Below are 23,791 nucleotides of genomic sequence, written 5' to 3'. Positions count from 1 at the left end.
TTAATCACTAATAAAAAAATTAAAAAAATATATAACTTACCTAATTATTACTTCTTTAATCATTAAGTAACAAAAATTTAAAAAAATCAAATATAAAAAGAATAATAGATGGATAGTAGTAGAGTAATAACTCTATCATTATTCCGGTAAAAATAATAAGGACCCTATGTGTTGAACTTCTATTGGAGAGTTGTAAAATAGGAAAGCACACGAAGATCGATTTAAAGCTTTTCTCGTATAAAAAACCAAGGGTCCGTGACATTGTTAAAAAAAAAACGCTTGCATATTAAGGCTATCTTTATTTTTAGTCATATTTTTGTGAAAGAAAATGCTATCAGTATTTGTAATTTTATTTATATAACCATATGTTCTGGCGTGTTAGTTATTAAAAAACGTAATTTTACTTCTTTTCTTCATTATTTTTTAGCATTCATACCTCTTAAATATTATAATAATTGCAAGGTATTTTATTCATTTGCTAATTAATTTTTTTTCTATAAAAATTGCGTGTATTTATTTTTTTTTCAAAATATTATTATTCATCTTATTTTTAGTCATTATTAATAACATTTATTAATCTGATTATTTAAAATGTATTGATAAATAAATATGAATTAAACTAACAAAATAAATAATAATATATATACAATTATCAATTATTTATCTAATTATGTTTTAAAATGAATGCATCTATATAAAATAAAATAATTTTTACAAAATATCTCTAATTTAAAATATAATTTTATAAAATGTTGTAAAAAAATATTATATGTATATTATTTTTCAAATTTTATAATTAGGAAATAAGAAGAGAGGCTGAGTCTTCGTTTGAAAACATAACTCATCTCAACTCATCATTATAATTTTTTAAAATTTCAATATAAAATATAATAAATAATTCAATTTTTTTATATTTTAAAATAATAATAATAATAATAATAAATATTTTATCATTTAATTCAATTCATTTCAACATCTAAACATACAGTTAAAAGTTTAGAATGGAATATAATGTCAAGCCTACGAAAACGACATATTTTGACCCCTCCCTTATTTCGCTCACCTTAGATTACAATGCATATCTAGAGAGAGATGTGTTTTCTTGCGAATTACTCTTTGACACGTGTAAGTGCTTGTTACACGTCAACATGGTGGAAACAAAAAGAAGTCGCGAAGTCAAACATGAGTGTATTTGTGTTAGATGATAACGTTTTTTTTTTTTTTTTCTTTTAACGGTAAATATAGTTGTAGAGTACGTAAATATTAAATAAATTTTTTTAAAAAAATATGTTATTTATTATTAAAAAATTAATTTTTTTTAATATAAATCTCATATTTATTTTTTTTTTAAATTATGTAGCACTTATATATTCAAAATTATAAATATTATTTCCCATACTTTCGTATCATTCTATTGTGGCAATGGAAGGGTACGATGGCTGTAATGGAAAATAAATTATTAATGTATTGTTCATTTTTATATATAAATTACGACTATCTTATGTATGTTTTGCATATTTCAGACTCGACTTTATTATTTGTTAGAGTATCGTATTTTCTTGGACAGTATTAAATAATTAAGAAATATTGCAAGATTCATTTCGTATGTTTTTCTCTGTTATTTTAAACCCTCAAGTCTAACTATCGCATCAAATTCGATTGTCCAACAAATCCAATCACTATTTTTCATTTTTTTTTTCTTCTAGACATTTCATTTTGAAATAAAAATAAGAAATTATGTGGACGCTTATACTAGATATTAAAAAAAGAATATTAAATAAAAATACAGAGTAATGAATCTAAATGAATAATAATAATAAAAAAAAAATCATGGGTTTTACCGTGTCTATAATTACTTTTTAAAATGGCGAGGTTCTCTTTAGAGCTCATTCTTAATGTTTGTTTGGATAGTAAGATAAGATGAAATAAGATAAAATAGTTTTAGATGAATTGAATAAAATATTATTATTATTTTGAGATTTAAAAAATTAAATTGTTTATTATATTTTATGTGAAAATTTGATAGAATTGTAATAATGAGATGAAATCATTTTTCTATCTAAACAAACTGCTCGTTTGGATTGGAAACTTACCTCAACTGATCTCATCTCATCATTATAACTTTATCAAATTTTCACACAAAATATAATAAATAATTGAACTTTTTTTAAATCTCAAAATAAAATAATATTATAATAATATTTTATTTAACTATTTATAAACCATCTCAACTGCAATTCAAATAGGCCTAATCAATGTTATCCTTCATTTGTACATATTACTCCACACTCTTTGACTCTACTTATGTATTATCTAATAATAACCAGTATTTCACCGTGAGAAGATAAATAAACAGTATTAAATATTCATATGGGGTTCACATTGTTCACAAATGTTTGCAAACAACGTTAAATATATTTTACGTGATTTGTTTATCTCTGCAAAATTATTCAAATTCAAGTAAGCAATTAAAGATGAGCTATGTTGGACAACATGCAACATGACCGAGCTTAGTTACTACGTTTGACAGTGAGAATACTTGAGAAGTATTGAGAATATTTGTGAATAGTAGTGAAAAAGTAGTGAAAAAGTAATAATAAAATAATAAATAGTAGATAAAAAGTAATGAATAATAAAAAAATAGGTGAAAAATAATAATAAAGTAAAGAATAGTAGTGAAAGTACTTGAAGTACTTTTGGTATCCAAACGTAGTCAAATGCACATGGGTCAAGACTCGTTTATACAGTGAGATGAGATGAGATAAAATGATTTATAAATAATAGTAAAATTATTTATGAATATTAGTGAAATATTTGAGCTAATATATTTTATGAGATTTTGAAAAATGAGAGAAAAAAATTGAATAAAAATATTATAAAATATAATATTTTTATAATATAATTTTATAATATAATTTTATTTTGAGGCTTGAAATAGTTGATTTTTTATAATTTATAAGTTATGTAAAAAATAACTTAAAAATCCTTACCAAAATAACGAAGAGGGGTGGGTAAAAAGGGCGCTTATTGAGGGGCATGTTGCTAAATTGAGACTTGATAGCTGCCTTAAGTGGGTAAGTCATGAATTAATGACTTTTCTTCTTGCAGGCAAGTCTTGTGGAATTAAGGTCTCGTTTAGATATATAAATAATTTTATCTTATCTTATCTTATTTTATTATTATAATTTTATTAAATTTTTATACAAAATATAATAAATAAATTGACTTTTTTAAATCTTAAAATAATAATAATATTAAAAAATAATATTCTAACAATATTTTTTTTAACTTTCATATAAAATTATCTTATCTCATCTCACTATCACGAGATTTAAGTCTTCTAGAATTATCCTGTTGTTATAGATCTGTGGACAGAAGAAGAAAGTCAGTGCAGTGAGATTCTCTATTAAAAAATATATATTTTTTTTAATTTTTTAAACTTAAAAAAAATATACACGAAACTTATCCAAATTAAAACCGCAAAATATATCATTTATCTCCAGCAAATAACGGCTCTGCGCTATTTCTTACCATTGTTTCACTTCACCTTAATGCGAACTCAACTTATCGCTTCAAAATTCAAATTCAAAATGACTCGCATTACCAAAATGCCTAAACTTCCCTCCCAATTTCCACTTTCCTAAAACTAGGGTTTTACATTTTCTTCGACTGCTCCCCAATCCCCCATCACTGGCTTCGTCTGTCTCAATTTCACTCTCAGAAGATGAACCGAACTCAATTAAAGCCTTCCAGTTACCCAAACCCAGCAGACCGATACCAACTCATGTTGCAAGAGTCCATCCACTGGTTCATGGCTGAATACCGAAAGGGCGTGACCGATTTCTCAAGTTTCAGCTCCATCTTTTCCCGATTAATACAAATTCTACCCGATCCACCACTTGAAATTGTTTGGTTCTATTCGTCACTAACAGTTCACGCGGCCAAGCTCACAGCCCAAGATTATTCCTCAAAACGAGTCACGGTAGTTAAAGAATTGTTCCAGTTACTGGTTTCTTGTTCCTCTCATTGCGGCCACTCCAAAAGAATTGCCATACTCGCTCCGGTTATTTACGAGTTGTACTGCTTGATGCTTGATAAGAATAATTTGGACAGAGAGGTGGAGAATTTACTAGAGGGAGTTGTTAGTTATAGTAGCATTTGTTGCGGTGTGGAGCTTGAAGAAGAGGAAGAGGGACTGCTAGGTTCGAATTCGAGTTTCTCGGATGTGTTACGTGTGTGGATGGTTGATAGAACTGAGGCTGGGGATGGGCTGAAAGTTTTTTTCCCCCTTGTAAGTGAGGAAGTCCGCAAGGGAATTAGGATGGGATGTGGGTTTGGCTACTTAGCTGGGGTCGTGATGTGTGAAGCTTTATTATTGAGGTTATGCTTGAAGTTTGGTTCGGGTAATTCAAGAGTAGAGTTGGAGAAGGATGTGTGCAATTGCACGGTTCAGATGATAACTGGGTTTGGTAGCTTTTGGTTTCTTGGTGAGAGTCAATCTTGCTTGAAACCTTCGATTCGTTTGTTATTTCTTTTGTCAACTATATTTCCGTAGTTTTTTTGTAAATGCTGTTATGTTCACTTTTCCTGTTATAAACTGGAGAGTTCAGGTTCTGATTGCATATTGATGATTCCCAGTCGGTATTGATAGCCTTATACTCACTTCACTGGATGTGTTAGGGACTTACTAGCTGGTTGAAACCCATTGGTTCGGTCACTAATTTTTCAAAGTTTTATTTCCTGTTCGGCTGAAATACCGTAGTCACGAGTAAGTTGGTGAATTGTCTGTCTCTCTGAGGAGTTAAATGGGCACTTCTTGAAAGTGTCTCTCTTTTCCGGTTTGCCCCATCTCTAGATAATGAAGTTTCTTTAGAGTCGGAAGGAAATGATTTTTTTTTCCATTTCATTTTTCATTAGTGATCTACATATCTCCTTATTCGTTTTTGGTGCATATCAGATACCATTCTCAAGACGCTGTTAGAGCCAAATTTGCTTTTCACCTCCTTGCTGGTCAGTATGTTTACATCTTGCTTTAATTTACTGTCCTCGTACCTTAGTGTTACATTGCATTATGTTTAGGCAAACTTTTTTCTACTCCCATTAAGTCAGATGGGAATTCCATCACTTAATCTAAATTGATGTATTTTTTTCTCCTTCAAGAATAAATTTTAGAACTATAAAGGAAAGTAACAGTTTTGAGGGGTGGGAGTAAATATGGGGAGATAAGATTTGGAACCTATGACATACTTCTGGTCCTCTCACGATGTGTGATACACAATTGCACAACATTAAAATCTCAGAATGACACAGAGTTGGGTTTCTAATTAGTACTGTTGTAAAAAATGCATCAGTAAGGCTTCTTTTTATTTTTTCCGATTAAAGCATGAGTAAAAATTAAATGTCAAGATGTGTCTCATGTGCTGGTCAAGTACCCAATGCCTTGATGCATTCTCGTCAGCCTTAATTTTTGTCAAGCCCTAATCCTCACAACATAGGATTGTTTGGGAACAATCCTATGTTGTTGTTCATTTTTTCCCATTTTTCCACACTATACCATACCAAATAAGGATTTATGTAGCCAAACTTAGGGGTGGCAATTCGTGTTTGCGGGCCATGTCAAGTCTTAGACATTCGATTATATGAGTCAACCCAAAATCGACCTGTTAAGCTAAATGAATAATAAGGTACCCTAACCCGGCCCATTTAAATAATGGGTTGTGTCGTGTTTCCCGTTTTGACTCGTTTAATAATTAGTTAGAAATAGGTCAACATCACACGACATTTTCAACTCGTTTCTTGTAAATGGGTTGAACTGACATACATAATCCATTTGACCTGATTATATAATTTAGCATAAAAACTAAAATCTATATTTAATAGTAGCCACAATATGTAAAAAAAAAAAAAAAAAGACTTAACTACTAACCAAAAATATTAATACTTTTCAAATTTTAACCTATAATAAAACTAATATTACAACCCAACAATAATAAAATTGTCATTTTGAAATAAAATTTAAATAGGTTATTGCGGGTTGATTTCGGATTGGGCGGGTTGACCTGTGATATATCTGTTTATTAATCGTCTCTTAATGGGTCAACCCATTTTGACTCGAATCCATTTATACAAAATCCAAACCCGGTAATTTCGTGTCGTATTTGGTTAATGGGTCGTGTCCCATATTGTCACCCCCCCGCCAACCCCCCTCCCCCTGCTATATCTGGATTATTAACTCTTAATGGGTTAGAAGTTAGCGGCTCTTTGCAGCCAGTAGCCTTTCACCAAATGCTGTCTCCCACCCTCATAATCATAGGATAGAGGGAAGGTCACATGATTTGGGACTCTTGTCGTAATTGCCTAAACAAACATACAAAAAGCCTTCTTTTGCAATTTGTCAGTTGACCATTATCCTTTTTAAATACTCGGGAGAATCCATAGTTAGTATCTTTCTCTTCCTTGGTACAGTTAGCTATTTACTTGAAGTGTTGTAGAGTTTATTGCTATAGACATTCAGTTTTATCCCTTCTTAGAAAAATGTCAGTTTTATCATTATTCTGAATACAAAATCTGTATGTTTGTCAGAGTTCTAAAGATGATGCTCTTTTACAAGAAGTTCTGTATGATGTTGTTATAAGGTTGGGGAAATCATTCCTTGAACCTCCCAGAGTGATTCAGCTGGCTGGCAAACATTTGAAAAATCTTATTCTGACATGGACGTTTGCTACTGAAACTGCCATACGGTCTGTTAGGTACGATATGACAGTTGCATCTATGAAGCAACAGTTGCTTTTAAATATATTTCATCTGATAAATCTTGTGTTCTAATTTGCCCCAGGGAAAGAGGTAACCAGGCCAAGGCTTTATCTTATATTAACGCCTTCTCTGAATCTTGCTTACCCTCTCAATTGATCAAGTGGGTCACTAATCAGACTACCACAAAGGGAAACATAAGCAAACCGAATGCTTGTACTCCTGTAGCTCTTCTTGGTAAGTTGCCTTGGTATCTATATGCTCTACAATTTAATTAACTTTTGAATATACACCATACTACTATTTTATTTTCATCCTACTAAGTAAGATGTGACACATTTATCACCATTAAATGATCTTTTATTGCATGCTTCTTTATCATCTAATGGTGATGAATGTGTCACATACTACTTAGTATGATCAAAATAGGATGAGAGTGTGGTGTATAGCATTACTTTTAACTTTTTGGTTTAGGTTCAGCACCTCTACAATGTTTATCTGGTTATTATTCTGGATTTTCCATGTTAAAATATGGCGACACTGCTAGCGTAAAATGGTAAAAGTAGAGCATAAAAGTTACTAGACTGCCCATCTCCTTTGCGGAGTATGGCAGTGCTGTGTTATGCAGTGAACAATTTCACTGTCAGTGTTAACTGGATAAAAGTTGGAGAGAGCTAATTAGATACGAGCTTCCTGGTTTGTTTTCTGGTTTTTAGATATTTATGATGGTATATAAATATGTATCTAATCAGAAAGTTATGCAATCTCTAGGGTGGCTACTAATTGTTGAAGATCAAGGGGTCAAAGTATTTGATTGTGAAATCTCCAAGCTTCAGGCCAAAGCAGTAATTTGCAAGTCAAGATTAGAGTATGTTGTCTCAGAATTAAAACCAGAAGGCAAGAACCTAGATGAAGATCTCCTGTTTAGTTCTACCAAGGTTGAAGTAGAAGATAAATTTGATTGTGACCTGGAGATGGCTGATGCTGTGGAATCCACATTTTTGTGGGATGACGGTATGATGAAGGCAACAGCAGCTGATGGGACAAGAAAGCGCAAAGAAGGAATAAAGGATGATATGGAACTACAGGTTAAATTTGGCAAATATCACTTTCATGAGAATTCAGTAAGAGAGAAGTTTTTGCCCATGGGTACGAATGATGGTTTAAGTAGTGAGAGTCAGGTGGAAAATCCAGTTCCAATGAAGATACAGAAGATTTAAGTTAAAGAATTTTGTATAATGAAACAAAATACAGACTGCAGTATTAACCCTTGTTGGTATTGTATCAATGAGAATAGATAGTTCATACTTAATAGTTGTCAGTTGCAACCTGTTTACTTGCCTTTGGGTTGTGTCATCTTCACTAACTGTGGAACTGAACATTTCTTCGATCGATCTTTTGTTTTACTTCTTGTAGAGATGTTCCTTGAAGAGTTGTTGATAACATGTAATGCCGGCCTAATGTCATATTGAGATTGATTGCTATGTACTTTTACTCAATATATACAAGTCAAGTGGTCATGGCAGAGAAGCCAGTCTTTTTTGAACTATCTTACCTTTGCAGTGCAGATGTTTAAGTTTATGATAGTACTCTATCTAAGTGTAACATTTTGGCCTATTGATTGACATTGTAGATGCAAGTTTGTTTTACCTGTTCAGCAAAATCTCATTTCAGAGGAAAACATGGTTTTTTTTTTTCCTCCCTCAATTTTATTGAAGGCATTCTCATTGGCTTTGTGATAAGGGATGCTTGCCTTCTTTCTCACATAATTTTCCACTGTGACATTATGACTTAGAATTTACTCACCTGCATTTCTGACACGTGTTCTTATGTAAATTAGTTTTGAAGAGACAAATGCCACTTCAGTATTTTCTGTATCATAGAGGACCTAGAGGTGGGTTTTTTTTTTTTTTTTTTTTCAAAAACAAAGTATTTTCTGTAAAAGTTGTAACGTCATCTCAGTTTCTGTTCTTTTTCTTTTATTCACTTTTCAGGCTAAAAACTAAAAAACAAAAAGCAGAATTATTGCTTTATAAATATAAAGAAAGTAGGGAAAAAAAAAAGTATATGCATAAAACAGAGCATGCATTGTGCACTCACTTGTAACACAAGCAATGTTGATGCAAACCACGGCCTGAGGTGTGGGGGCCAATCATTGAAAGTGATGGTCAATTCATAAGCTTTGAGATGAGTAGGGCTTGATTAGACAGTGATACCAGGTGAAATGATTTTAAATAAAAATTAAAAATTAAATAAAATATTATTAAAATATTATTTTTTAATATTATTATTATTTTAAATTTTAAAAAAATTAAATTTTTATTATATTTTATATAAAAATTTAAAAAAATTATAATAAAGAGATAAAACGAGACGAAACTGTTTTATATCTGAACGGCCTTACACTTTGCATAAACACACATGGATGGTCACCGATTTTTTTCCTTTTTTTAACCAATGATTGATAGTAAATAATTGATGAATAAATCAGAAATATATATATTTTGGATCATTCTTCTTTTCTTCTTCTTTTTTTTTTTTTTCTCAAATACCACAGCTTAAAGCCTTAAGCTTAAGAGAAATATTTTAAAAGAAATTTTATAGAAGTAAACTGATAAATTGAAATGACTTTAAATTATATATCAGATTATAAATTTATTTTTATTATAAAGTAAATTTAACGTATCACATAAGATCACGTTAATTTAAAAGGATATTTTTGTGACCCCTCTATGTAACTAGCTGTAGCATTTCTCTAAACTCAAATGTTTATTATCGTTTTACGAGCAACTCAAACCATCAGGCCATCTACTCTTGTGGCACTAATGGCAATATCTCGAGTTAAATATGTAAATATATACACTTGATATCACTGCAGATGCTATTGGGTATCATTTAAACAGCAAGATTCTCCTAAATAAGGGGGTGTTATAAAAACATGTTTTTTTTTTTCGGACACATAATTTATTTACAAAGAGCAAATGTGCCTGAAATGAAAATCCAAGATTGTCGGTAGATAGGATTTGATTTCGTCAGCTCAGGTTGTGTCGGTTCTACAACCGTTTTCAATTGTTTTAATATTTTCTCAAATATTTTATTTCTGAACATTAATTAAATATAAAATATTTTTTAATTTTTAATTTTTATCTAATCTTTATAATTTTTTCAAAACTCTCAAACACAATATAAAAAATAATATAATATTTTCAAATTTCAAAAAAAAAATTATATTGAAACAATTTTTTAAAATTTATAATATTTTTATTCAATATTTTCTCTCTCATTTCCTAAAATCTAATAAAAATTTTAGTTTAAATAATTTTATTACTATTTACAGATATACTACCACTTTTTGAGAGGTTTGTATTTGCAACTCATCTCAACTCATTTCAACTCATCTCAACTCATCTCACTACTATTCGCTACTATTCATCAACTTTAACTTATAAATTTTACTACTATTTACAATTTATCTCATTACTATTCACAACTTATCTCAACTTATTTTCGAATCCAAACGATACTAAAAATATCCAAATAGGACCTAAAGCTTGTCCTTTTTTTATTTCTCTATATAATGTAAAAGTTATAGGCTGTTTTGGTATTTTGATTATGAAAGTATTTTTCTTCATGATCATAGTTTTATTTCCAATCAAATTTATTGAAGTAACACATTTTAAATAACTGTCGATTTAAATAGTGATATGAAATATTTTAATGCACCATACGAGTAGATGCAAATGAAAATGATAAAATAAAAAATGAAAACTAATATTGCTTACTTGATCATGGAAAGAAAAAGAGAACATTGCTTGCAGGAAAAAATACAAGTAAAATTATTGGAGTTTGACTGTTTTGAAGAGAAAAGAAACCTAAGTAGTGGGGCTAATGAAATAATTCTTCAAAAGAAAATGAATTATATAGATTTAGGGTATGTAAGTCCTGAGTAGCATTTTGAAAAAAATAAAGCATACTTGAGATTTACACGAAAAAAATTTACATTTTATGGTAGACTCTAATTTTTGTTTTAAATAAATTACGTGAAACTTGCACACTCAATATCTGTATTTAGCATTATTGTAAAAGATATGAAATTATTCATTCCAACTAATCTTCAAATTCTTCTATATCACACTTATCACATAATTATTGAGTCACATTTCTTAAATAATGTAAAATGTTTTTTGTGAAATCGGAGTTCGAACTCTTAGTTTGGATTGAGAAATACTCTTAATCCGTCTTATCTCATCATTACAACTTTCACAAATTCTCATATAAAATATAATAAACAATTTAATTCTTTTAAATTTCAAAATAATAATAATATTAAAAAATAATATTTTAACAATATTTTATTCGATTTTTAAATTTTATTTCAACTCATCTCATCTCAACTCACTATAAAAAATCTAACCTTAATCAAAACTATGTAAGGTGTTTATCAAAGCTGAACTTGTGAGTTAGATTTTTTTTTTTCCAGAATTAGAATGGATTGATTATTTCCGAAAAAGGAAGAACACAAAAAGAAATATAGATGTGATGGTTAAACTAATGATAGTTTAATTATGCTGTTTTTTTTCTTTTTTTTCGATTGTATTGTGTCAAATGTTGTTCAAAACTCATTTTCTGAGACTCCAAAAAACTTTTCACACCAAGGACTCGACAGGAACGTGCTTGTTACAGTCTGGTGAATGCTAAAGACAGATACCAACTTAGAAGGAAAGTGATATATAATATAAGAATTGCTTAATTTACAAATAAATATTATAAAAAATAAATTTATAAATTGATGTGATTTGATATGATATGTCAAATCCTGACTATTATAAGGCCCAATGCCTTGAGGGCTTTATTTGCTAAAGCCTTTCTGCCTAAATGGTTACTGCAGATGTCTTCATGTGTTTTTATCAAGACATACCATGCTTCCTCGGGCGAGATGCACCTTAGCAGAGGGCGGCAAAACCTTTTTTGTACAGGATTCTATCAACTTTAATAAACCACGCCGCATTCCTTCTAATTTTCCTTGCCGCTCCTTCCCTTTTGGGAGCTTGACGGTATTTATTTACTCCAATATTTCTTTAATCCACTCTGACCCGTGGGCACAACTTGGTTCACTTGGATCCTAATTGCTAGAACCTCTATCATTTATAAAAATTATGAAATTATGAAATGAGTATTGTTGGATATAGGATATACAACTTTGCGTATTTTCTCTGAAATAAAGTGAGATACACTATTAAAAAAATAATTTTTTTATATAAATATAAGATTTATACATTTTTTTAAATAAAATGTACATAACTTACACACTCTAAAATTATAAATATTATATCTCTTATAAAATATATTCGCATTTGACATCAAGATATATTAAATTTATTTTTATAAAATCTATTTATAAACTTAACACTTTATTTGAGTAATTCATGCAACGGACCCACTCATTGTTTTCTTTTAGAAACCAATGGACCCCATCTTGACCAAAGAACACAATGTCTCAACCACAAGAGCCTGTGGCCGAAAGCCAGTTCGCATCTTTTAAAAGGTGTTTGCAAGAATGCAAATATATAAAAATAATGAATAAATATAAATAGTAATTATTGTTAGAAGTAATTATTTTACATACATAATATGATATTATAGAGATCACATATCTTTTAAGTTTGAAAAAAAGAAGTGGAGAATTAGAAGTAACTATATAGTGAGTGTAAAGTATACACTGCTACAGTAATTTCTCTCTAGCGTTATTTAAAAATAATATATATGTGAAATAGAACTAAATAATATATATATATATATATATATTACATAGAACGTGCATATATCATTGTTCACGTTGAAAGACAGCGTGACCTAGGACAGATTAAAGTGGGAAACAAGGACGGAAAAAAGAGACATAATTTTAAAGTAAGAGTTAATTAAGGATTTCATTCATTTTCATGATTATAATTGGTATGTAATTTGCCCTTTTTTTTTTTATTATTATTACTTTAGAAAAAAGTTCTCTATTTTCAAAATGTACTCATTCTCAAAAGAGATTGGAGGATCAAACCAAATGGTACTAATTCTTTTTTAGTTTAGTTAAATAGATACATCAATCGAACCGAGCATTAGACCAACTTTGGTTTGAGACTATTTGTGTCTATTTTGAAAGAGAGAGCACATAAAACTAATGTTCAATTTGTTATATTGGTGAATTGGCCATTGAATCGACTCGAAACTCTCAAAAAATAGCTAAAATCGATTGATCCAGAATGATATACTGACTAATCGACTCGATGGATTGTTTGAACAATCATATTTGTTAATAATACAAGTTATATGGCTTTTATATTATTTCCACATACATAAATTCACGATTTCTTTATCATTAAACGAAAAGGAAAATACTTTAGTTATAAAAAGATTATACAAAAATAATATCACAAATTATGTACCTTAATATGATTTGTCAGATTGTAAAATTATTTTTATTATAAAATAAATCTAATATATCAAATGAAATCAAGCCAATTTATAAGATTATTTTATGTAATTATTTTATGAATATAACAATCTTCAAAAAGGAAAACATAAAGATAGGGAGTTGAAGACAATGAAAGTCAATTTTATAAAATAACATAAAAATAATATCTTTTTTATAGAATTAACTTGAATTTAAAATATTGTTATTTAGAGTCTGTTGTCTGTTTGTAAACAGGATTATTTTAAAATATTTTATTATTATTTATAAATTATTTCACTTCTATTTCTCATTATCATTTACCAATCATCTGAAGTATTTTTATAGAAACGGATTCATTACTCAGGTTAAAAAATAACACCCAATCATTTCGTCAAACATAGGATACCAATATTTTATCTTTGTCAAAAGTCAACCGTACAACTTAAGATGCATTATTTTCGAGGCAAGGAAAAAAGCAAAACAAAACAAACGGGAAAAGAAAAAGAAAAATGATAAACATACGATATTTTATACAATATTTTATATAATAATATTTTAAAATGAGAAATATTTTTATAAAATATCTTATAAAATTAATATTATTTTATAAAAATATTCTTATTTTATAATATATATTATAAAAAATATTATATAAAGTGTTATGTTATCACTGCTTAAGGGAAAAAGGGACAAACCCTTGATTAATGGAAACAGGAATACGCGGCGTTGTTGTGTCGTCTGGGGCCATGGGGGCGGCAATATAGTATTTCAACTAAAACTGTCGGCCTCTATTAACTCTGGTTAAATGTCTTAACCAGAGGCCCCAGTTAAAGGATTCTGACCGACCGCTCGACTCGTGTCTCTCTCTCTCTCTCTCGTTCAAGCGTCGGTGACTCGGGGCGACTCGGTCCGAGTTTAGGCACGAGTTAATTTTCAACTAGATAGTCGAGAGAACCTCTCTCCTCTCTCTCTCGCTCTCTCTCTCTCTCTCTCTATCTATATATATTGACGTACATGGAGACCTAAGCCAACTGCCTCTGCAAATTTGAGAGAGAGAGAGAGAGAGAGAATGGGGTATTCGAGCGATTCAGTGTCAGTGGATATGGAGGGGATCTCTTTTGGCGGAAAGGTTACTTCCACTTAATTTATCTGGTGTTAACGCATTTCATAATCCATGCATCTCTTTTTGATATGCATAAATGCTTTGTTTGATTGCTTCGAAAATGTAGGAAAATTGCGAATAAAACGACTTGTCTCTCTATTCAACTAAGCATACTGCTAACGTCTGATCAAGTGGAGGTTCTTTTGAAACTGTTTTAGATTTTTCCGTTCTTTTAGGCATTGATGAAGCGGCTCGTAGTTTCTGGGTTTTATCATTTTTTTTAATAACATTTACTACGTTTGTTATATCTATCTTGTTTCTCTATCGTTGAGTTGATTTCTTTGTGTATTTTAGCTGAATTCTCGTGATTTTATTGGGAATAGTTTGATTAACATTAGAAAGTTGCTCTTCTGGTTGTTGACTGTACATGTTGCGTTGAGTTAAGCTTTTCTGAAATGCCAACGACTCGTTACCTTACTTAGTCTTTGATTCTAAAGTTTGGGCATTCAAAATAGGATTGCATGGAAGGGAATTGGGTAGTATTACATGTGTGTGCGTGTGTGTGTGTACTTTGTCAGGAATGAGTGTTGGGGAAGTTTATTTATTTTGACTTTTAATTTGCTCAGTTTCTTTCTAAAGTTATTCTTTGCCTTTCGAAATGTCTTGCAGGAGCATCGAATACAAACTTGCCATGGTTCTGTGTCTGTTGCAGTGTATGGATACCCGGACAAGCCAGCTCTCGTCACTTATCCAGATTTAGCTCTAAATTGTACGTAAAAACTGAACTTTACATTTTCCTAGAAGGTTTTTCCCCTTTCCAGTTTCCCGTCGATTCAAATTTTAGATTGTCACGCATGCGGCATGTCCGACACTGTATTATTTACTCGCGAAGCCAATTAATTGGCACATCAGTTGACTTACTTCTTAATCTGCAGCATTATATGGTGAGCTCTTTTTTAGTATAGCTAATTGCTTTGAAATTAGCATGGAGATCCTGGTCAAATTTTGGCAGGAGTTTTTTTAAATTCAAAGCTATTGCCAAATTACTTTATCTTTGAAGTTGTGTGGTTCAGGTGGTCTTGGAAAATTATTTTTTCTAAAGAAATGTCCGAAAGACTCACATTCCATCAAATCTCATCAAATAATTGCATTCTTGATGGTAATTGTTCATATTTGAATCCAAACTCTGTATTTTGTAGGATATGAAAATGAAAATATGCAGTATATATATCCTTGATTTGTTGCATTCGGAGATTAAGATAGAAATCAAATGATACTAGAAAACTATTCCACCATTTTACAAAGCTCTAACTTAGCTTTCTCTATATGTGATTGACCAGATGTGTCCTGTTTTCAAGGATTATTCACTTGTCCAGAAGCATATTCCTTACTGCTCCACAATTTTTGCATATATCATATCAGTCCTCCGGGGCATGAGGTTTGTAACTTACTTTTTTGCGTATCATGGTCCTGCGTATTTTCATATCTGCATTGCTCTGTCTCGTTCATTTAATCTAATAATTAACATCATTTCTTACTTCAAGAGCTGTTGCAGTTGGGAGCTGCTGAAATTAGCCCAGATAAGTCTGTGCTTTCCGTTGATGATTTAGCAGATCAGATTGCCGAGGTTCTCGACTTCTTTGGGTATTTTTTTTGAACTTTTTCACTTATATTTATCTATTCTTTTTTTAGCAGCAGCCAATCAGGAGTTCGCTTTAGGGTTGTCTCTCTTTTTCTTCAAATAGTTTGTATGTTTTTATCACAACTTCTGTTGGCTAGCAATGCTTCTGGCAGTTGTCTGAAAAAATAAGAAGACATTCGAAAGATTTTTATTAATTAAATATGCTGTGTTCATTCCTCACCGTCAGCATTTACTTTGGATATATTGAAGGGAAGCAACTGATGTGCTCTCTCTCTCTCTCTCTCAGACTTGGTGCTGTGATGTGTTTGGGGGTTATATCTGGAGCATATGTCCTTACCCTATTTGCTGTAAGTTGTCTAAATGGGAACAGCATACATGTTTTGGTGTCAAGCAACTTTTAGGTTCTGTTTGGACACTCTTTGAGTGTTAACCGATCTTATGATTACTCTTGATGACAGATGAAATACAGACAACGTGTTCTTGGACTGATACTTGTCTCTCCTCTATGCAAAGAACCTTCTTGGACAGAATGGTTGTATAATAAGGTTTTTTTTTTCTGAACCTTGCTAGTTATTTGGGTTGGAGAATCTTATTCATATGTGAGATCTAATATCATCTACAGGTGCTGTCAAATTTACTCTACTTCTATGGCATGTGTGGAGTGGTAAAGGAGTTATTGATTAAGCGGTACTTCAGCAAGGTATGGCTGTGCGTCAATTTTTTCTCTATTGATCTTCGTGTTTCGAGAAATTGGTTTGGTTTCTTTATTTGTTTTTTCACTTCAAAAAAGGAATTTGGTTGGTTGAGTGATTGGATTTTAAATAATGGTGGCAGGAGGTTCACGGCCTTGCTCAAGTATCAGGGTCAGATATAGTTCAGGCATGTAGAAGAGTCAGTACTCCAACTTCCCTTATTTCCTTTCTGACTTTCATTTATTCACGAATTGGAACTGAAAAATTTTAGCTGAAGGCTTGGCAATTTGTCGGTTTCCATGACATTAAGTTTCTTTTGACAGTCTTTGGAAGAGAGGCAGAGCTCGAATGTATGGCGGTTTCTTGAAGCAATCAATGGGTAAACCCCATTGCTAAGATGGTTTTGCTTTACTTTCCATAAGAAGGGTAAAATCCATATTATTTGATACGTTGAGCATCAATGTCTAATTTGAAATCCTTCATGGTGGAAAGCAGCTCCGAGGGCATCCCTAAATATTAACTGACTTTCTGCATTTTCTAACCCATAAATTTTTCTCAAGTCATTTTACATCACACGATTAAGTTTTCACCGATCAATGTTATAATTGCCAGTCTGTACGGTGCAATTGTTTTAATGCCTTATAGAAGAATATCTAACACAGCGTAATAAGCTATGTCCTTGTGGTTTCGTGATGCGCACACATGCTTGATGCTTGTGCCTTGAGATTTGGATTAACTTTATCTTTTACATCTAGCAGGAGACCTGACCTTACCAACGGATTAAGAAAACTACAATGTCGTTCGCTCATCTTTGTCGGGGATAACTCTCCATTTCATTCTGAGGCTCTCCACATGACTTCCAATCTAGATAGACGATACAGTGCTTTAGTAGAGGTATGTAACATGTCTATCCTATGATTTTTATGCATTTATATTAAGCTGGCATGAGAAGCTAGCTTTATTTACTGGATGGTACTGGGAAACCACAGGTTCAGGCTTGCGGGTCAATGGTGACAGAAGAGCAGCCCCATGCCATGTTGATACCATTGGAGTACTTCCTAATGGGATATGGCTTGTACAGGCCATCTCAAGTAAGTGTCAGCCCAAGGAGCCCCTTGAGTCCCTCTTGCATTGCCCCGGAGCTTCTTTCACCTGAAAGTATGGGCTTGAAGTTAAAACCAATTAAAACTCGAATTTCTCTGCAAGTTTGAATGAAAGATGAAAATGTAGAAAAATGGCTTCTTGTAATGTATTTTATCATAGGGGGTGTTTGGATGGGCTGGATAAATGAGAGGGTTAATATGTGTTGTTTTGTAGATAAGAGGGGAAAAATAGAAGGAAAGAAAGCATATATATTTTCATTCATTAATTTGTAGTAATCACTCTGTTGAGGTGGGCTGAACAAAGTTGTCTGTAAATCCTCAACCAATCATTCATCAACGACAAACGAAGGATAATAATAACAAGAATAAGCCTTGGATGGTGGCTATGCTTTTCTCAGGTTTTGAAGTATAGTTTATTCTTTGGCTAATTTATTGTTTCTCTCTCTCTCTCTCTCTCTCTCTCTCATTTGGGGATTTAGGTTGTTTGAACGTGAAGAAAGTAGGGGCTTTATAGTTGCACTTTTACAGTTGTATTTTCTTTTTTTATGTCGGGACCTCTCTAAGGCAAGGCAAGGCAAAGACCTTTCAGACCCACTTATGCAGAGTAAACCCTGGTCCCTTGTACCACACTGTCGGAAGTTTTCCCTACAAGGAATTGGTAGGAGCCTCCATGAATTCGCAATTAGGAGCATCCCTCTTTTTCCATGAAGACAAAATAACTATTGGAGTTCTGGCATTTATAAACAGGGGTGTATACACACTACCTACTATGTCTCATTACAGTTAACCAAAAAGAAAAAAAAAAAAAAAAATCAAAGCATGAATAATTTGAAATCGAAGGCTTTCAGAAGTAAAGATCTTTTCAACTGAAGAAGGATATGGGTATTCACAAGATACTCATGCTCAGAAGCATGCAAGTAGGCGAATACTAATTCTTTAACACTCCCAACCCCCTAAATTTATGGAAAAATTATTAAGTACCGGATCATGTCATGTAATTTAAATTGCTTATGGAAACACTAACTTTAATTGATATAGCATGTTGTGATTGGACGGGAGCACCATGTGTTGGAAGTATCTATAATTACTACAACTTTATAGAGCACTATCCACAGTTATTGGTAAACATGATCTGGATGTGGTTTGTTTCTTATAGAATGACAAAAAAAGTTGTTCATCCAATTTTTCTGTTTACCTTTCTTCCTTCAGCTTCAACTCGCATTAGATCTACGGTTGCTGATACTTATGTGGCTTCTGTGATTGCTTTGGGCTCCTTCCTCATCCCGTCGCCCCTTTCTTCTATTCATCTCGGCATACATTTCTTCAATCATTGGTTTCCACAGACGAACCCGAGCATTTATAAACCAATTGGATACCTGATCATATATCCAAATACAGATAAGAAAATAAATTGAGTCTATTCTATTTTTCTATCCCTTGTTAATTCTTAAAAAAATGCAATCCTTGGTTAATAATACCGCAAAGCATTCTATATACTTCGATCCACAATGATGGAGGGAAGTACCTGGCTTCTAGTCAATCCACTTTTTACTGCAAGTAAATGCTTCTCTGCGTCTTTAGGATACCTGACATTTATCATGTGCAAGAGTTTCTTGTATATCATATACCATGTACAAATGTGAATTTCACCAAATACATCTATCTATCTGATAATTGAGTTCAAAAACAATGTTAGCCGTGATATATTAATCTTACTGCACAAATGTTAAGATACTCTATAGTAAGAGAGCTTACGGATGAAGAAAGTTCTGAAACATCCATGCCCGTAAAACTGAGACAGATCTTTCAGGCAAGCCTCGTTGGGGTCTCCATATATGATGATCTTTAGTTTTTAGTTGCTGGAGAGCCCATTGCTTTTGGATGAAAGAAGTTTCAAAAGATCTTTCCTTCTCTTTCTTGCATGTGCTGTTAAAATGTGGTCCCATTGCAAGGATGTGGTTGCTAATCCTCTCTCTCAAGTTTTTGTAAAAGAAAGAGATTGTTTGCAGAGCAAACCGAGCATCTATCTGAGGGTCCAACTCAGTAGCAGCATGAAATGCAGATATCACAGTATGGATCTCATCCATACATTGGTTGCAACGGTCATCAACCTGGGTGCAAAAAAGTATGATATTCAAGGTTAAGTGCAAAGCTATGGCAAAAAAAAAAAAAAAAAAAAAGTCCAACAGTCATCTGAGAAAGAGAGAGAGATAGAGATGGGTAAATTGTAAGACAGCTTGGTCAACAAAAGCTTTAATATTGAAAATTTTCTGAACAGTTGAATGCAATTTAATTTTTTGAAGAAATCCATTCTCTTTTGATTCACTGCAGTAAGTTTCAGCATGTCTCTACCCATAAATACCAATATGCATGACAAAGTTAGCACTAACAGACTACGATTGATACCAAAAATCCAATCAGGTAGCATTAACTAAGCCCACATACCACCTGTAGCAGAGTCAGCAGATGGGTTTTCTTTGCTTCAACTGTCCATCTTCGCAATGTGGACTCCATTTGAAGCTCAAATCCACCATCCACATCAGGAAAAATTGATGGCATCCATCTTCCAGCAGCGAAATTTGAAGAGAATGGAGCCGTTGGATAACTCAAATGATCTAGATTTTCTAGAGAATATTTTGCAATCTGTGCAAATATCTGTTTAATTACATGAAGATATCTTGGTCCTAATACCCCTTGAGAGAATTGAGGCGGATTGTAAGAACCAAAATTTAAGGAAATCTCCGTACTGTTGCAAGACATTGGCTGAGATCTTAACCTTTTTTTATTCAAGCAATGGCTAGTTACATCAGACATGCCCATTTCTGAGGGCCGATCCGGGATATTAATCTCCCTGAGAATAGAAGGCTCAGATGTAGCAAGAGTTAGAGAGAGCTCATTATTAAAATTGGATGGATTGTACGGATGATTTGCAGTCACATGCCCACGATTTGATGACATCCATCCATCTGGAACCAAATTTACTGCAGATGGATAGGGCTGAAGCTCTGCTCTTACAGGGGATTTCCCATCAAGCTCCAGTGGAGCGGGGTACTTGTTATCCCACTTGGTGTTCATACTACCAAGTACATTATCGTATCCACATTTCACAGAAGTTGCAAACAAAGCGTTAGAATTGCCATTTGAATCATAAGTTGGTAAAACTTCCAAAGGACAGATTGAAGCTGCTGAAAATGCTAAATTGTTAAAATTTTCTTGAAGACCACTTCTTGCAGGTAGAAATGTAGGGTGTGAAGCAGTAGAAATAATCGTTCCTACAGCTGCTTGGTCTGGAAACCCAGAGTTATCAGTGAGGCGTGGACTGCAAGGTGTGGCATCCCTCACAACATGTCTTCCTAGCAATGTAAGCAATGCATTCGATTCAGCAACGCACACACCACTTGGAATGTGAAGATTAGCATGGAGACCATTAATAGGTTCACCTTGCAATGCTGAAAGCACTGGGAAACCAGCCATGACATGGTTTTGGTTATTAAGGTCAAATGACTCAGGTTGCGTAAGTGCATTTGTTGTTGTACACGGTGGAAATCCATCCATGTCAACAGGACTTTGGCTGCCCATACCCATCAGAACATTATTCTCCATCATATGAGATACCAAAAATTGCTTGGCATCAGGTATAAACAATGACTAAGTGCTGCATAACTGGGTTCTTGTGCTTCAAATGAATGCTGGGCCAGCTTTATTTCAAGAGCACCATTCTGACTCTCCCAGGAAATCCTCTTACTAAAAACCAGAGGAGATCAGAACATATTAATGCCTTTTGTCTTCATGCTTTCAACGTTTTCTGCCAAGTAATATTAACCTGGACGAATGCAAAAGTGGAAGCAGTAAATGAAGTCCATAAGAGCACAAACATACCACAACAATATTGAGAAAACAACTCTTCTGAGTTGTTACGAAGATGAAGGAAATCACTTAGATTGATCATATCAAGACCTAGTTGGTATGCAATTGCAACTTTCATTCTTTCCTTTATATTTTCAGCAAACGCACAAGCCAATAGGCAATACAAGGCATGTAAGACATTCGTTGTTATCAAACACTTTAGGCATATTTTTATTTATTGGACCCAGCAAATCCCGGGGGTGCACAGGTCCTCGGCAAGGAGTTTCTTGCAAGTGCACCTCAGGCAATTCAAGGGGAAAATCTCCCAATCCGATGACCCCTAGAGATTGTGTGCACCCAGTGGGATTTGAACTTTGGACCTTGGAGGGAGCATACCACCAAGACCAAGGCCTTTTACCACTTGAGCCAATCCCTAGAGGTTACTTCAGGCATAATTTAACCATACAAATGAAAGGTGAAGATTATGTTTGACAGGTTTCAACACCTCAGGCACAATGGAACAGATATTGACTAGTAACTATGAGATGACCAAAGGAATTAATTATGAATATCCCTAAACATCCACATGTAGCCTTAATTGCAAACAAGTGAAACTGCATCCAAGCAATAACATCACTGGAGCATATGTAAGACATTTAAACAAGAGTGTGCTCATATCATTCACTGAAAAGCCAATACCCAGGTAAGGTAATAGGGAATACTCAAATTGTTCTTTTAAGCTCTTTGAGCCTTATGTTTAATCTTGGAAAGGCATTAGCATACATTCATTTTCTTAGAATAGCTCTTTGAGCTCTTTACATCCTGGGACACACTGAGAATTAAATGGTGGCACAACTTAAGATAGAGGCAATACTAAGTCAGACCTAAACCATATTACTCTATCACCACAAACTAGTAGCTAGAAAACAAAATGAACGTAAAAGTCTGAGTATACCATATTACAGAAAATTTACAGCTTCAAATTCAAATTATAGCAGTTAGCGCTATTCTGAGTACATACCATAGGTCATTGAGCAGAAGGAAACATGAAAGAACAACCAACCTCCCATTCATATGCAGAGGAGCTAGCACAGTCTGCACGCACAACAAAACGCTCACGAAGACTGCAGCTTTCTCCACCAAACCCCCCAGAAAGCAAAACACTGGTGACAATAGTACTCATGCAGGTTCATAGGATTTCTTCAACTTAGATCACAGAGATCTTCCAAATCTCAAAGATAAAGTTGTATATGAAGCTGTTTGCTGCTGTGTGCAGTTTTCCTATGAAAACCAAAACAAGCTACAGCAGTGCAAGGTTCACTCGACACCGCTAGTTTCTCTTTCACTTTTTCCGCAACCAGAGAGCAGTGGTTAAAAAAAATGTCTCTTTTTTAATCAAGATAAAAAATGGAAACGCTAACAAGAAATATACACTGTCCCATCTTCTCAAACCACAAGAAAATCATGAGCCAATACAAAAAGTGGGTTACTTTCTTTGCATGAACAAAGTAGAATTTCCTTCAAGAACCCAAAACCCAAGAACCTAAAATTTAGAGTCTCAGCAACTCGGACCCCATCATGACCCTCGATCTCTCTCTTTTTCTATTTCTGTGCACAAATGGGTCTGGAAAATAAAGAATACTAACTTCACAGAATCCACCAAGAGGAAGAATTAGAGTGCGCACCAACAAGCCAAAAAAGGCTTTTGCAGAGAGCTTGGTGGAGACGAATAAAAATGGTGTGCAGAGTGAACGAATATAGCACTCGAGCAAAAACAAAGGGAGAGAGAGACACACACACACATTAATCTTTGGTGCAGCAGTGCAACTGATTTCTGCTGCAGTCTTTAGAGGGCCCATCCTTTCCCCCCGTCTCTGATCTCCTTTGTCCTCACTCCGTCTCATTATCTGCTGGCCTGCAATAATCACAACTAAAGTATTTGGATTCTCTCTGTTGAAACTTCTTTTCATGCCAGGTCTCCTCGGCACCATTTTTCAAAGAACCAAAAAAGTCTTTCTTTTCACCTATTTTTAGACAAGAAGCCAGTGTGATTAGAGAAAAGAGTGATTAGAGTCAGAGGGCCTCTCACTCTCTAATAATCTTAGAGCAGTGGTTCATGTATCTTCGTATGAAGAATGATTTTGCATACGGAAAAAATTTTTTATATTCATTTATGTATCTTTGAATTAAATAATAATAAATTATTATTTT

At 33.0% G+C, this 23,791-nt stretch overlaps 3 protein-coding genes across 7 annotated transcripts; 2 read left to right on the top strand and 1 right to left on the bottom strand.

Annotated features, from left to right (window-relative positions):
- The first annotated feature begins 3,570 nt into the window (after window positions 1–3,570).
- On the top strand, window positions 3,571–8,299 carry LOC121244762. 2 transcript variants are annotated; one of them, XM_041142969.1, is made up of 6 exons: window positions 3,860–3,992; window positions 4,439–4,487; window positions 4,958–5,010; window positions 6,583–6,749; window positions 6,836–6,987; window positions 7,522–8,299. In XM_041142969.1, the coding sequence occupies exons 2-6, from the start codon at window positions 4,454–4,456 to the stop codon at window positions 7,968–7,970; spliced, it is 855 nt and encodes a 284-aa protein (XP_040998903.1). In that variant the 5' UTR covers window positions 3,860–3,992; window positions 4,439–4,453; the 3' UTR covers window positions 7,971–8,299. The 2 variants fall into 2 exon arrangements, with proteins under 2 accessions (XP_040998902.1, XP_040998903.1); XM_041142968.1 differs by having other exon boundaries at window positions 3,571–4,487.
- Window positions 8,300–14,040: 5,741 nt separating this feature from the next.
- LOC121244496 (protein NDL2-like) lies at window positions 14,041–18,115 on the top strand. Of its 2 annotated transcripts, none has more exons than XM_041142582.1 (11): window positions 14,041–14,324; window positions 14,967–15,066; window positions 15,638–15,735; window positions 15,853–15,941; window positions 16,226–16,286; window positions 16,398–16,484; window positions 16,562–16,639; window positions 16,774–16,818; window positions 16,955–17,010; window positions 17,390–17,525; window positions 17,621–18,115. In XM_041142582.1, the coding sequence occupies exons 1-11, from the start codon at window positions 14,265–14,267 to the stop codon at window positions 17,840–17,842; spliced, it is 1,032 nt and encodes a 343-aa protein (XP_040998516.1). In that variant the 5' UTR covers window positions 14,041–14,264; the 3' UTR covers window positions 17,843–18,115. The 2 variants fall into 2 exon arrangements, with proteins under 2 accessions (XP_040998516.1, XP_040998517.1); XM_041142583.1 differs by having other exon boundaries at window positions 14,042–14,324; window positions 16,774–16,830.
- On the bottom strand, window positions 17,358–22,927 carry LOC121244495 (homeobox protein ATH1-like). 3 transcript variants are annotated; one of them, XM_041142580.1, is made up of 6 exons: window positions 22,644–22,927; window positions 20,180–21,557; window positions 19,490–19,845; window positions 19,260–19,320; window positions 18,930–19,110; window positions 17,358–17,783 (listed from the first exon to the last, which is right to left on the bottom strand). In XM_041142580.1, exons 2-5 carry the CDS (start codon window positions 21,338–21,340, stop codon window positions 18,946–18,948), a joined length of 1,743 nt encoding a protein of 580 aa, XP_040998514.1. In that variant the 5' UTR covers window positions 21,341–21,557; window positions 22,644–22,927; the 3' UTR covers window positions 17,358–17,783; window positions 18,930–18,945. The 3 variants fall into 3 exon arrangements, 2 of the variants coding, with proteins under 2 accessions (XP_040998514.1, XP_040998515.1); XM_041142581.1 differs by having other exon boundaries at window positions 20,183–21,557; XR_005936437.1 differs by lacking the exon at window positions 17,358–17,783 and having other exon boundaries at window positions 19,093–19,110; window positions 19,451–19,845.
- Between the last annotated feature and the right edge of the window lie 864 nt (window positions 22,928–23,791).

This window comes from Juglans microcarpa x Juglans regia, chromosome 8S (genome assembly GCF_004785595.1).
Source record: "Juglans microcarpa x Juglans regia isolate MS1-56 chromosome 8S, Jm3101_v1.0, whole genome shotgun sequence".
NCBI classification, from domain to species: Eukaryota; Viridiplantae; Streptophyta; class Magnoliopsida; order Fagales; family Juglandaceae; genus Juglans; species Juglans microcarpa x Juglans regia.
The sequence above is the reverse complement of the archived record's forward strand: the minus strand, read 5'-3'. Positions and strand labels throughout refer to the sequence as shown.

What these genes read in the sequence shown, in the direction of transcription:
- LOC121244762 (XM_041142968.1), top strand. Translation starts at nt 3,725, where the DNA reads ATGAACCGAACTCAATTAAAGCCTTCCAGTTACCCAAACCCAGCAGAC. An exon ending in TGGTAGCTTTTGGTTTCTTG is followed by an intron (nt 4,488 to 4,957) that starts GTGAGAGTCAAT and finishes GGTGCATATCAG; the next exon opens with ATACCATTCTCAAGACGCTG. An exon ending in TGCTTTTCACCTCCTTGCTG is followed by an intron (nt 5,011 to 6,582) that starts GTCAGTATGTTT and finishes TATGTTTGTCAG; the next exon opens with AGTTCTAAAGATGATGCTCT.
- LOC121244496 (XM_041142583.1), top strand. Translation starts at nt 14,265, where the DNA reads ATGGGGTATTCGAGCGATTCAGTGTCAGTGGATATGGAGGGGATCTCT. An exon ending in GAGGTTCTCGACTTCTTTGG is followed by an intron (nt 15,942 to 16,225) that starts GTATTTTTTTTG and finishes TCTCTCTCTCAG; the next exon opens with ACTTGGTGCTGTGATGTGTT. An exon ending in TTAAGCGGTACTTCAGCAAG is followed by an intron (nt 16,640 to 16,773) that starts GTATGGCTGTGC and finishes TAATGGTGGCAG; the next exon opens with GAGGTTCACGGCCTTGCTCA.
- LOC121244495 (XM_041142580.1), bottom strand. Translation starts at nt 21,340, where the DNA reads ATGATGGAGAATAATGTTCTGATGGGTATGGGCAGCCAAAGTCCTGTT. An exon ending in TTTCAGAACTTTCTTCATCC is followed by an intron (nt 19,321 to 19,489) that starts GTAAGCTCTCTT and finishes GATAAATGTCAG; the next exon opens with GTATCCTAAAGACGCAGAGA. An exon ending in GTGGATTGACTAGAAGCCAG is followed by an intron (nt 19,111 to 19,259) that starts GTACTTCCCTCC and finishes ATATATGATCAG; the next exon opens with GTATCCAATTGGTTTATAAA.